Source organism: Thalassophryne amazonica, chromosome 23 (genome assembly GCF_902500255.1).
Source record: "Thalassophryne amazonica chromosome 23, fThaAma1.1, whole genome shotgun sequence".
Taxonomy (NCBI): domain Eukaryota; kingdom Metazoa; phylum Chordata; class Actinopteri; order Batrachoidiformes; family Batrachoididae; genus Thalassophryne; species Thalassophryne amazonica.
The window spans coordinates 27,386,642-27,401,256 of NC_047125.1; the positions used below are offsets into that span (position 1 = coordinate 27,386,642).

The following is a 14,615-nucleotide window of genomic DNA, read 5'->3' on the forward strand; positions in this document are numbered from 1 at the left end:
CAAAAGCAGCACTGAGGTCCAACAGAACAAGCACAGAGATAAGTCCACTGTCCGAAGCCATAAGAAGATCATTTGTAACCTTCACTAATGCTGTTTCTGTACTATGATGAATTCTAAAACCTGACTGAAACTCTTCAAATAGACCATTCCTCTGCAGGTGATCAGTTAGCTGTTTTACAACTACCCTCTCAAGAATCTTTGAGAGAAAAGGAAGGTTGGAGATTGGCCTATAATTAGCTAAGATAGCTGGGTCAAGTGATGGCTTTTTAAGTAATGGTTTAATTACTGCCACCTTAAAGGCCTGTGGTACATAACCAACTAACAAAGATAGATTGATCATATTTAAGATTGAAGCATTAAATAATGGTAGGACTTCCTTGAGCAGCCTGGCAGGAATGGGGTCTAATAAGCATGTTGATGGTTTGGATGAAGTAACTAATGAAAATAACTCAGAACAATCGGAGAGAAAGAGTCTAACCAAATACCGGCATCACTGAAAGCAGCCAAAGATAACGATACATCTTTGGGATGGTTATGAGTAATTTTTTCTCTAATAGTCAAAATTTTGTTAGCAAAGAAAGTCATGAAGTCATTACTAGTTAAAGTTAATGGAATACTCAGCTCAATAGAGCTCTGACTCTTTGTCAGCCTGGCTACAGTGCTGAAAGAAACCTGGGGTTGTTCTTATTTTCTTCAATTAGTGATGAGTAGAAAGATGTCCTAGCTTCACGAAGGGCTTTCTTATAGAGCAACAAACTCTTTTTCCAGGCTAAGTGAAGATCTTCTAAATTAGTGAGACGCCATTTCCTCTCCAACTTACGGGTTATCTGCTTTAAGCTACGAGTTTGTGAGTTATACCACGGAGTCAGACACTTCTGATTTAAAGCTCTCTTTTTCAGAGGAGCTACAGCATCCAAAGTTGTCTTCAATGAGGATGTAAAACTATTGACAAGATACTCTAACTCCCTTGCAGAGTTTAGGTAGCTACTCTGCTCTGTGTTGGTATATGACATTAGAGAACATAAAGAAGGAATCATATCCTTAAACCTAGTTACAGCGCTTTCTGAAAGACTTCTAGTGTAATGAAACTTATTCCCCACTGCAGGGTAGTCCATCAGGGTAAATGTAAATGTTATTAAAAATGATCAGACAAAAGGGAGTTTTCAGGGAATACTGTTAAGTCTTCTATTTCCATACCATAAGTCAGAACAAGATCTAAAATATGATTAAAGTGGTGGGTGGACTCATTTACTTTTTGAGCAAAGCCGATAGAGTCTAATAATAGATTAAATGCAGTGTTGAGGCTGTCATTCTCAGCATCTGTGTGGATGTTAAAATCGCCCACTATAATTATCTTATCTGAGCTAAGCACTAAGTCAGACAAAAGGTCTGAAAATTCACAGAGAAACTCACAGTAACGACCAGGTGGACGATAGATAATAACAAATAAAACTGTTTTTTGGGACTTCCAATTTGGATGGACAAGACTAAGAGACAAGCTTTCAAATGAATTAAAGCTCTGTCTAGGTTTTTGATTAATTAATAAGCTGGAATGGAAGATTGCTGCTAATCCTCCGCCCCGGCCCGTGCTACGAGCATTCTGACAGTTAGTGTGACTCGGGGGTGTTGACTCATTTAAACTAACATATTCATCCTGCTGTAACCAAGTTTCTGTTAGGCAGAATAAATCAATACGTTGATCAATTATTATATCATTTACCAACAGGGACTTAGAAGAAAGAGACCTAATGTTTAATAGACCACATTTAACTGTTTTAGTCTGTGGTGCAATTGAAGGTGCTATATTATTTTTTCTTTTTGAATTTTTATGCTTAAATAGATTTTTGCTAGTTATTGGTGGTCTGGGAGCAGGCACCGTCTCTACGGGGATGGGGTAATAGGGGGATGGCAGGGGGAGAGAAGCTGCAGAGAGGTGTATAAGACCACAGCTCTGCCTCCTGGTCCCAACGCTAGACAGTCACAGTTTGGAGGATCCCAAAAAATTGGCCAGATTTCTAGAAATGAGAGCTGCTCCCTCTAAAGTGGGATGGATGCCGTCTCTCCTAACAAGACCAGGTTTTCCCCAGAAGCTTTGCCAATTATCAATGAAGCCCACCTCATTTTTTGGACACCACTCAGACAGCCAGCAATTCAAGGAGAACATGCGGCTAAACATGTCACTCCCGGTCTGATTGGGGAGGGGCCCAGAGAAAACAACAGAGTCCGACATTGTTTTTGCAAAGTTACACACCGATTCAATGTTAATTTTAGTGACCTCCGATTGGCGTAACCGAGTGTCATTACTGCCGACGTGAATTACAATCTTACCAAATTTACGCTTAGCCTTAGCCAGCAATTTCAAATGTCCTTCGATGTCGCCTGCTCTGGCCCCCGGAAGACAATTGACAATGGTTGCTGGTGTCGCTAACTTCACATTTCTCAAAACAGAGTCGCCAATAACCAGAGTTTGATCCTCGGCGAGTGTATCGTCGAGTGGGGAAAAACGGTTAGAGATGTGAACGGGTTGACGGTGTACACGGGGCTTCTGTTTAGGGCTACGCTTCCTCCTCACAGTCACCCAGTCAGCCTGCCTTCCCGACTGCACGGGGTCTGCCAGGGGGGAACTAACGGCAGCTAAGCTACCTTGGTCCGCACCGACTACAGGGGCCTGGCTAGCTGTAGAATTTTCCACGGTGCGGAGCCGAGCCTCCAATTCGCCCAGCCTGGCCTCCAAAGCTACGAATAAGCTGCACTTATTACATGTACCGTTACTGCTAAAAGAGGCCGAGGAATAACTAAACATTTCACACCCAGAGCAGAAAAGCACGGGAGAGACAGGAGAAGCCGCCATGCTAAAACGGCTAAGAGCTAGTAGCTACGCTAAGCTAGCGGATTCCCAAACAGGGAATCCGACACTAGACAGGCTGTGGAGCAGCACAGGTAACGCACGACAACAGTGCTAAAATAAAATAAAAATCCACTAGACAGGCTGTGGAGCAGCACAGGTAACGCACAACAACAGTGCTAAAAAATAAAATAAAATAAAAATCCACTGGACAGGCTGTGGAGCAGCACAGGCAACGCACGACAACAGTGCTAAAACAAAATAAAAATCCACTAGACAGGCTGTGGAGCAGCACAGGTAACGCACGACAACAGTGCTAAAATAAAATAAAAATCCACTAGACAGGCTGTGGAGCAGCACAGGTAACGCACAACAGTGCTAAAAAATAAAATAAAAATAAAAATCCACTGGACAGGCTGTGGAGCAGCACAGGTAACGCACAACAGTGCTAAAAAATAAAATAAAAATCCACTGGACAGGCTGTGGAGCAGCACAGGCAACGCACGACAACAGTGCTAAAACAAAATAAAAATCCACTAGACAGGCTGTGGAGCAGCACCGGTAACGCACAACAACAGTGCTAAAACAAAATAAAAATCCACTAGACAGGCTGTGGAGCAGCACAGGTAACGCACAACAACAGTGCTAAAACAAAATAGAAATCCACTAGACAGGCTGTGGAGCAGCACAGGTAACGCACAACAACAGTGCTAAAACAAAATAAAAATCCACTAGACAGGCTGTGGAGCAGCACAGGTAACGCACGACAACAGTGCTAAAATAAAATAAAAATCCACTGGACAGGCTGTGGAGCAGCACAGGTAACGCACAGCAACAGTGCTAAAACAAAATAAAAATCCACTAGACAGGCTGTGGAGCAGCACAGGTAACGCACGACAACAGTGCTAAAACAAAATAAAAATCCACTGGACAGGCTGTGGAGCAGCACAGGTAACGCACGACAACAGTGCTAAAACAAAATAAAAATCCACTAGACAGGCTGTGGAGCAGCACAGGTAATGCACAGCAACAGTGCTAAAACAAAATAAAAATCCACTAGACAGGCTGTGGAGCAGCACAGGTAACGCACGACAACAGTGCTAAAACAAAATAAAAATCCACTGGACAGGCTGTGGAGCAGCACAGGTAACGCACGACAACAGTGCTAAAACAAAATAAAAATCCACTAGACAGGCTGTGGAGCAGCACAGGTAACGCACGACAACAGTGCTAAAACAAAATAAAATCCACTGGACAGGCTGTGGAGCAGCACAGGTAAGGCACGACAACAGTGGTAAAAAATAAAATAAAAATCCACTGGACAGGCTGTGGAGCAGCACAGGTAAGGCACGACAACAGTGCTAAAAAATAAAATAAAAATCCACTGGACAGGCTGTGGAGCAGCACAGGTAACGCACGACAACAGTGCTAAAAAATAAAATAATAAAATAAAAATCCACTGGACAGGCTGCGGAGCAGCACAGGTAACACACGACAACAGTGCCAAAAAACAAAACAAAAATCCACTGAACAGGCTGTGGAGCAGCACAGGTAACACACGACAACAGTGGTAAAAAATAAAATAAAATCCACTGGACAGGCTGTGGAGCAGCACAGGTAACACACGACAACAGTGCCAAAAAACAAAACAAAAATCCACTGGACAGGCTGTGGAGCAGCACAGGTAACACACGACAACAGTGGTAAAAAATAAAATAAAAATCCACTGGACAGGCTGTGGAGCAGCACAGGTAACACACGACAACAGTGCTAAAATAAAATAAAAATCCACTGGACAGGCTGTGGAGCAGCACAGGTAACACACGACAACAGTGGTAAAAAATAAAATAAAAATCCACTGGACAGGCTGTGGAGCAGCACAGGCAACGCACGACAACAGCGCCAAAAAATAAAATAAAAATCCACTGAACAGGCTGTGGAGCAGCACAGGTAACGCACGACAACAGTGGTAAAAAATAAAATAAAAATCCACTGGACAGGCTGTGGAGCAGCACAGGTAACGCACGACAACAGTGCTAAAAAAAAAAAATAAAAATCCACTGGACAGGCTGTGGAGCAGCACAGGCAACGCACGACAACAGCGCCATAAAATAAAAATCCACTGGACAGGCTGTGGAGCAGCACAGGTAACGCACGACAACAGCGCCAAAAAATAAAATAAAAATCCACTGGACAGGCTGTGGAGCAGCACAGGTAACGCACGACAACAGTGGTAAAAAATAAAATAAAAATCCACTGGACAGGCTGTGGAGCAGCACAGGCAACGCACGACAACAGCGCCAAAAAATAAAATAAAAATCCACTGGACAGGCTGTGGAACAGCACAGGTAACGCACGACAACAGTGCTAAAAAATAAAATAAAAATCCACTGGACAGGCTGTGGAGCAGCACAGGCAACGCACGACAACAGCGCCAAAAAATAAAATAAAAATCCACTGGACAGGCTGTGGAACAGCACAGGTAACGCACGACAACAGTGCTAAAAAATAAAATAAAAATCCACTGGACAGGCTGTGGAGCAGCACAGGTAACACACGACAACAGTGGTAAAAAACAAAATAAAAATCCACTGGACAGGCTGTGGAGCAGCACAGGTAACGCACGACAACAGTGGTAAAATAAAATAAAAATCCACTAGGCAGGCTGTGGAGCAGCACGACAACAGTGCTAAAAAATAAAAACGAAAGCGTTAGCAAGCTAGTTAGCTTGCCAACGCTGATGAAGGTTAGCTGATAAAAGAGCTCCGTCGCGATGCTTCGACCGTTAGAGGTCTTCTTTAGGCGTTGGAGCACGGTGAAAAAGTAAAAAAAAAAGGGGGCAGAGTCTGAAACGTCTTACAAAACAATTTGTTAAAAAAAAAAGTGTCTCTGTAACAAAATATTTTCTGTACTGTAACCTGTCCATAATATTTAGCTCACTTCTGTGGTGTTTCAGATTTACCCGGAATGTTTTATAGTGAGATGTTTTTTCATGCAATTTTATACAAATTATGGTATTACAATTTTGCTTTGTTTTTTAATGGATTTTGTTTCTGCTGCGTGACAATAAAATCATCTTTTGAATATTTCAAGTTTTATTCTCGTCATTTGTTTTGTACAGTTTAAATAACTGCATGTGATTGGTTTAAGAAAGAACTCCCATAAATGTATATGAGTGATTAAATGTAATTAACTTTACACACAATCCCTGCTAAGTGGCCCTTGAGTGCAAAACACGTTAATATACAATGTTTTACCTGCAACCGTGTATGACCGCCATACACAGGAAAAATCCCCGTTGGACTTTGTGGAGATGTGCAGGTGGACTTAAAAATGACAAGTTAAAGTATTAAATGCACAACAGATTCAAAATGCAAAAAAGAGGAAAAAAAAAGGCGGCGTTTTAGGGCCACATTGAATTTATTTAAGACCTCGAGAATAAAGTCGTAATACTACGACTTTATTCTCGAAGTCCAAAAAAAAAAAAAAAAACAATGTGTCCCTAAAACTCCGTCGTAGTGTAATGTAACTTTAAGAGTTAAAAAAGCATGTGTAAACAATCACAGTTCACAATTTCGCTACTCCACAAACACACGGTGGTGAATATCGGCAACATAGCAGCATTGATTGACAATAATTATCAAACTAGTTACAACACATCACAGCTAAAAGAAGTGAGTAAAGTTGATAACTGCTGATTTGTAAAAGGATATGTGGATATAATCATACAGAGGAGGTATATTGGTCACTACCAAGCCATAAATATACAAGATATGTTTCACAAACAGGAATGTGCAATAAGAGAAATTTTTAATCACAATGTTCTTCCACTCCACAATATTACTGCTCATCCAGAATGTTTTCTGTCAGAGCAAAAGAGAAATTTGTGTGAAATAGAAAAACGAAAGAAGTTGTTTTGCACTTCACGACCACCGAAGCTCCATCCTGCCTGCGGTGTCAGTTTGTGCAGGAAGACGATGGCGATGACACCTTACTGTCTGCTGCTGTGTGAGTGTTTTTGTACTTTTTTCAGCTCAGCTTCTTGTTAAAGATTAAACGTCTTTTTTTTTTTTTTAAAGTACTGATCTGTTTACTTTTTGTTCTATTTTCTTTCTGCCTGTTTTTTCACCTCATGCTGTCTGTTTTTTTCCATATTTTTATTTTTAAGTTTCCTCCTCACTTCCTTTTTAATGTTTCTTCCTTATTTCGCATTATTCTGTCACTTCAATTTTGTCTTCTTTTCCAGTCACTTTATTCCCCCCATTCTTTAAGTTTTTTCTTTTCTTCTATCCTTTTGCCCCACTATTGTACTATTATATTTGCCTTATTTTCTGTCACCTTCTCTGTATTTTTTCGCATCTTTCCTTCATTCGTTCTCCCTTGTCTGATTTTTTTTTTCCCCCTTCCTGTTTCGTTCTGTCATTTTTACTTCTTTCCTTCTTTTGTTGATCCTTTTTCCACTGTTCCTTTCCCCTTAATCTCCTTCATCCATTTTCCTCTCCTTCCTTCCTTCTTTCTGCTGACTTGGTTCTTTCTTTGTTCTCTTGCTCCCTTCTTCATCCTTTCCTTTTTTCCTATTCTTCTTGATCCACCCATCTCTCCTGTTGTCCCCTTACTCTCTCCTCTTCTTTCCTTCCCTCGCTCTCCTTCTTAGTCCACTTGTCCCTCTCTTCTTGTCTCCTTCCCTTCTTCCTTTCCTTCCTCTTTCCTACTCCTACTTCCTACTCCTTCTTTCCTTTCTTCCTTCCTTCCCCTGTTCTCCTTAGTCCACTCATCCCTCTCCTCTTGTCTCCTTCCTTGGTTTCTGTCCTCTTTCTCTCTCCTCCCTCATTTCCTTCCTTTCTTCATTCTCCTGCTCTCTTTTGTCCACTCGTCCCTCTCTTGTCTCCTTTGTTCCTCTCCTATCTTCTTCCTTGCTCTCTCTGTCCTCTTACTTCCTCCATCCCTTCCTTTCTTCACCTACTTGCATTCTTTTCTTCCTTCTCCTCCTCCCTTCAGCCTGTCTTCAGATCAGTCCTGATAGTTCCCAGTTCTTCAGGTATGACTCCATTTCTCTGAGCTGTGATGATCCTCTGAACTCCACCGGTTGGAAGGTGAAGAGGAGAACAGACAGCGGGGTCAGACCCTGTGGGTCCGGCTGGGGCTCCGTCCTCTCGGGTTCTGGCTGTACCATCAAAGACATGTACCCGTCTGACAGCGGCGTGTACTGGTGTGAGTCTGTGGACGGCCAGCGCAGCAACGCTGTCAACATCACTGTCTCTGGTACTGTACATGACACCAGAAACACTTGTAGTCAATCTTAAATGACTTATTGGGCAAAGACATGTAAGAAAATGACTAATTAGCTCAACAAATAAGCATCAAAGGTTGTCATGGTGACTGGGCTAGGCTAGACGGCTAGCTAGCTGGCTAGCATAGTTACAGTCGAGTATTAAATAATTAACTCTTGATGTGAATGTTTTCATATTATCTAGTGACAAAAAAAAAGTGTATTTGGAGATAGACAATGTTTTCTTAGGCCCAGTGGCCACCAGAATCCTAAATTTGGTGGCCAAAGTACATTTTTGGAGGCCTAAATGTAAAAGTCAATGCAGAAAAGACCATTTTATGTACTTTCTTTTTTTTTCCTTGACCATTGGTCATTGCAGTTAGCTTAGTAAATCCACACTTAAGTAGGCTAGATATTAGTAGCTAGTAGAAGGTAGTCCACACTGTGTGCAGTGTTTCCACAAAAGTGTTTGCAAACAGTAGCCTATAATTACTGTTTTTTTTGGGGGGGGGTGCATTTTCAACAAAAAGACAAAATACTTAAGTTGAAGTTGTTTGTGAATGTTGGTGGCCAGAACTGGATATTTAGTAGCCACAGAGCAGGTTTTTGTAGCCACGACCATCAGATGATGGTTGATGATGAATCTTGGTATCTTCTGTTCAGAGACTTGTCTTTAGTGTTCACCACAGAAGACACATCGCTAAAGCTAATTTTGTGCATGTAGTCTACATAAATGCACTGAACCATAACCTTGTTGACGTTGTGTAACTTACAGTAACGTTTTGTTATCAGCATGGAAGTAGGTGTTGCCTAGTTGATGGTTTAAACCATAAGTAATCACAACTTTGACTTTTCTTGAGATCGTTCTGTGATCTTGGAGAGTCCTGCCCTCCGGTGTTAGAGGGACACAAAGTGATCTGCGCTGCAGAGCCGAGTCCAACTCGCCCCACTACAAGATGTTTCAGTTCTATAAAGATGGAGGCCTCATCGGGAGCAGCTCTTCAGGAAACATGACCATCCGCAGTGTTTCCAAATCCGATGAAGGACTTTATAAATGTAGCATCGCAGGATCCAAGCAGTCAACGGCCAGTCGGCTCTTTGTCAAAGGTGACCAAATGAATCTATAAAACATTAGTAAGGAAGTGAGGACAAACTTTCTGATTAGTGAATAAGAGATTCATTTACAGCTTCACTCCCATCTTCAGCTGAAGCACCATATTCAGTTTCCATCTCCAGAGTAGTGTGTCACCTGGCAGCAGGAATGCCGTACCTCCTGTCCACTGTTCTACTGGGACTCATCTACAGGGACCGGAAGAGAGGTAGAAAACCACCAAAAAGTGTCTCATCAGCCAGTCCTGTTTCATTGTAGATCCTCACATATGCTGACGATTAACTGCTTCTCTTCAACGACAGCAGGTCTCTTGAGACACCACTACCTACAATTTGCAGTTCATAGTTGACACAAAAATTATAAATAACCAACTCTTACAGAAATCAATACCCGCCAGTGTGAAGTTATGACAAGAAATAAGAGACGGGATGATTTTAATTAATGCCAAAAATAAAATAAAATAAAAGTTTAGTAGAAGTCGGAGAAAAGTCCTGGGAGGAGGTCAATAAACAAACAGACATGACTTTTGTCCCCAATGATTGACCTTTACCAAATTTGATCTGGCCTGACTGAGCTCTTCCAGAATCCACTTTCACATGTGTGACAAGCTAGATGGACCTTGAATTATTTCAAACTTTGACTCCAATGACTTGCTCTAACTAATTCCAGGGTTCATCTTCATCCGTATATCAAGTTTTGTTGGCAACCGGACAAATTATTTAATTTGATATGGTTTATTTCCAAAATTTTGAAAAAAAAAAAAAAAAATTAAAATAGAATTGTGATTATAGATGTTGTGTAACTTTGTCAACTAATTAAATTTTTCCTCTTTGTCGCAGCAGCTCTAGTGGTCACAAAGAGAAGAAACAGCGATGATGTCATCATGGAAGTAGCGGAAACTCATTAGCCTCATGTCCTGTCCTGGTGATCCGGATTCACTCAGCTAAATTCTGTTTCTACTCAGCTGACGACCAACAAAGACTGAAAAAAACCTGAGAGGAATCTGTGCAGTGTTTCTCTTTGTGAATCCTCAAAAAGTGCAGCGGAGGTCACCATGCAGACCCCAGCTTTGGAAATGCAAGAAACAGACATTCAAACTGTCATTTTAAGCAACATGTAACTTCAAAACACGTTGAGAGAGAAGGAAGAAAGAAAAGACCATAACTGCTGCTAAGCAACCTTAAAACAACGGTTAATTTTGTCGTGGAGACTATGGACAGAGTCCTTGATCACCAGACGAGAGTCTAAGTGTTTTAGTTGTGCTCAGTTCTTCAGAAAGATCTTCTAAAAGATGTCCACAAAAGTCACAAAAAATCATCTCAAACCCACAATTTTTATTTTACAAAATCCACAGTCATCAAAAACACCGGAACAGCTTCGATTTACACTGGTTTGTATTCATCTTAAAATGAAGTTCTTTACTTAAATTTTCACCCTATGGCATTTTTAAAAAGCAGCATACATTTTGCACACAGCTTTTTTTTTTTTTTTTTTTGTATACTTTTGAATATATCAGGTGTGTTTTTCTAAATGGTATGAACTAGTAAGCGCAAGAAGAGTATATACTTTATCCTTCTAAACCTTATCTGTTAAATGTTATCAGTATTACACAACATAATCATCTATCATCACTGGTCTGAAAAATGTTTTTTATCCCTCAGGCCATCAGGCTACAACTCCTCAATTGGGGGGAGCAACAGGAAGACAGGGAACAGGAAGGAGAGTAACAGTAGTAGCCAGTAAGGCAGTAGCGATCAGTATTTTTGGTGTTTGTATTTACATTTTGCAAATTATTTTTACTTTTGATACTCTGTGTGCTTCTTACCCTGTGTACTGCTATACAATGCTGCTGGAACCTCAATTTCCCTGAGGGAGTCTTCCCAAGGGATTAATAAAGTTATACCTAATCTAACTGTGTATGTGTTTACACCACAATTTTTCTGATTTAGTAGTTTGTTTTTTTTATCCAGAATCCATCCCTCTCTCTCTCTCCCATTCATTGTGCACCTCACTCAACCACCTCTCTTCGTTTCTTATTCTTTTGCATCTAAATTCACAGAAAGTCCTTCCTGCAGGGTTGTGCAGAGGTTTGAGAGTGTTACTTGAGGTTAAGTCCTCTGATTTGACCTTGACCTTTGCCTAATTGTGAAGGAACGGCCCACTGAGGTTATAAGGTGTTTAAGCGTATATCTTTAAAATGGGGGGGTCACACAAACTTTTAATGGAACATTTTGTTTCATCATGAGGATGAAACGTTGGCGTGATTCAGGACACCGAATGTTTGTGGTGGGCGTGCTTGTCACAGGCGCACCAGGAAGTGGTGGCCTTTTTGTGGTTGGAAATGGGAAGTGATTGCTTGTGTTGTGTTTTCTGCGAAACAGCAGCCTTGTGTGAAGCTCAGGGGGGATGATTTGAATTTAAACATTGATTCAAAAGCAAATATAAATGCATTGAAGTAAAACTAGCAACAAAAAAAATCTTAAATATTCCTCATTTTTCAGATTTTTTTTTTTTTTTTTTTTTTTTTTTTTTTTAAGAAACGTACTATTTGAACAGTTTCACTGTGTTTAATGGAAGTTACATTTCATAAATGCTTGAAACGTAGTTAAAAATTCCTGGCTCCGTCCCTTTAAATGGCTTCCACCTCACAATACAATTAATTAGAGATAATGACCAATATTTTCACCATGATTTTTAAAAATCTGTTTATGATTGTTGTTTTTTTTCCTGTAAGTTAAATGTAATTATATATATATATATATATATATATATATATATTGCTACACATTGTTAACATACAAGATTTTGCTTTTTAATCTTTTCTGAAACCAAGTGGTTAATGCGCTTGGTTTCAGTGCAGAAGGTTCCAGGTTCAAATCCCACCCCTGCCACATTTCTCCATGTAATGTGGAGTTGCGTCAGGAAGGGCATCCGGCGTAAAACCTGTGCCAGTTCAACATGCAGATCCACCTTGGATTTGCTGTGGCGACCCCGAGTGCAAACAAGGGAGCAGCCGAAGGGACTTACTTTTTAATCTTTTCTGAAACCAAACATTATTGACGCTGTGATGTGACGTTTGTTTCCAGGAATCAAGGTCACCTTAGTTTCTCATACATGGAAAACATAAGACATTGCCCTCTTTCGAAACCACAAATGGTTAGACGGCTGTGCTGGCAATCATTGTCTGAAGAAAATCAGAACAAGCTGCAGAGGCCTTGGGTGACCACCAGACCACATGTTTGGAAATGAAAGAAACTGACAAACACACATTTCAGGCTACATGTAACCTGAGGATGGTCTTTAAGTTCTTAAAACTGTTGCCTACATGCTTGCTGAGGCGGTTTGGTAAGTTTCCACCTTAACTCAAACAACACTGGGGCAACTTCTGTATCTCTCCAACATCCCACATGTTGTACTTATGTCTGTCATGTACTGAATAAGAAAAACAAAGTGTCTTTTTGTGTTGATCTGGTGCATCAAAGTTAACCAAACTTGAACAAGTTTGTCCTCATTATATTCCCTTTTAATTTAGAGAGTTACTAGATGATAGTATTTATTGTTTGTAAGTTAAGCCTAGGAACAGCCTGATTTTGTCCACACATGATGAAAAAATAATTGCATGTTTGCTCTAACACATGGTGAAAACTCAGTTTTTATACTGGTGTGAAGAAACTAAAATGAAGAAAGAAGTGGTTTAATTGTTTGTGTTGTCATAGAGTGCATTTACCTCTGCATGACTTATATCCTTATCTAGTCTTTACAAAACAGCTCCCTCTGGTGACTGACTTTCTGATAATTTTTTATTATTATTTATTTATTTGCAAAAAAACAAACAAACAAAAAAACAATTTATTTAGATGTCTCCTGATATATGGGACCAGCATGAGAACAATAAGGTCCCCCCGGTGGCTGTAATGACATAAATTCTTTATTTCACCTGCAGAGATGTGTCTTAGGTTTAAATCCCTCATCCAGCTGTCCATGAACTCATCTTGTCGAACTGTCTTTGAACTAGCTGCTGATCAGAAATCAATCACAGCTGATGGGTTTTTTTTTTTTTGTTTGTTTGTTTGTTTGTTTTGTTTTTTGGCTTGCATTTTTTTTTCCTTATCCTCAACTTCTTACTTTTCACAAATAGTAAAACTAAGTTAAATTGATTTATAAAGCATCATATCACAACATATATTGTTCCAAGGCGCTTAAGGGTAAAGGTCAAGCCAATTCCCAACCCCACTGAGCAACACAGATGAGGAAAAACTAATCCTTTTACACTTTTTCCTGTCAAATTAACATGTTGTGGCTCCTTTATTCCTTTTTGGGATTTTATAGTTTCTAATTCATTTATTTGAGTTACAGGACTCGGGCAAGGATGGGGAAGTGTGGGATGAGCTGCTTGGTCTACAGTCACTGAGACCGGACCTAGATAATCAGCAAAAAATGAACAAGTGAATACTTCATTTAAGGTAAAGAAGAGCTGAAAAGGCTTTTTTTTTTTTTTTTGCTTTGTTGATTTGTTTTTTGTCAGTTTGCACAGAGATGTGATATTGGTCATGAGTCGGGTCAAAGAAGAGTTCATGCTTGATCCGTTCTGATATCCAGGCTAATTTAACATTGTTATATCTGCTCTGATTTATATGGCCTTTGGACATTGATGAAACAGCGCCCCCCACCTGCACATTCTGCTGCATAAAGTTTTAGTATGCTCTGGTTTCTGTATTTTTTATTGTTGGGTTTCTTCTTTGAAATATTAATAGTGGAATATATATTTGTTTGGGTTAAAGGAAAATGTATTTATTTTATTTATCTATTTATTTGGTCTCCAAAATCCAAGATGGCTGCCGCGTCGTTCCATTCCACAAATAAAGTTTATTTTCTGTCATGTGCTGAATCCGTTCCAGTCACAATAACACTTATTGTATTTTTTAAGAAGGAAAAGTGTGTGTGTGTGTGTGTGTGGGGGGGGTGTATGGTGTATTTATAGCCTATTTATTATTATTATTATATATCAAACTATTACATCAGGTGACGTGGTGATAATGATGTGGTGCAGTTTTTGGTTAGAAGTTGTCTTGTTCTCTTTAAATGAACTGTTTCAGGAAACATCTGAAACCTCGTCTTTTCCTGCTAATGCTAATCTAATGAAACACTACTGTCACCTAGCAGCCAGAGGTAAAATATTAAAAATCATCATGTCCACTTTTCTTTGGCATTAAAAACTCCACCAGGTGAACAAATCCATGACAGGTGTCAGTTATCTACAACCCCTGGCAAAAATTATGGAATCACCGGCCTCGGAGGATGTTCATTCAGTTGTTTAATTTTGTAGAAAAAAAAGCAGATCACAGACATGACACAAAACTAAAGTCATTCAAATGGCAACTTTCTGGCTT

The 14,615-nt window shown here is 40.0% G+C and overlaps 2 protein-coding genes across 2 annotated transcripts in view; both read left to right on the forward strand.

The window, feature by feature from the left end:
* Nucleotides 1-6,818: 6,818 nt before the first annotated feature.
* LOC117505492 (low affinity immunoglobulin gamma Fc region receptor II-b-like) lies at nt 6,819-11,065 on the forward strand. Its single transcript, XM_034165170.1, is given in 6 exon segments — nt 6,819-6,853; nt 7,844-8,107; nt 8,975-9,008; nt 9,010-9,221; nt 9,302-9,433; nt 10,065-11,065. Coding segments are annotated over 6 exon segments (741 nt in total). The 5' UTR covers nt 6,819-6,822; the 3' UTR covers nt 10,133-11,065.
* Nucleotides 11,066-12,550: 1,485 nt separating this feature from the next.
* Nucleotides 12,551-14,615, forward strand: part of LOC117505423 (alpha-tectorin-like) — a 46,388-nt gene continuing 44,323 nt past the window's right edge. Inside the window, 1 exon segment of the mRNA XM_034165068.1 lies at nt 12,551-12,570. Within this exon segment, the coding sequence (XP_034020959.1) occupies nt 12,551-12,570 (20 nt within the window).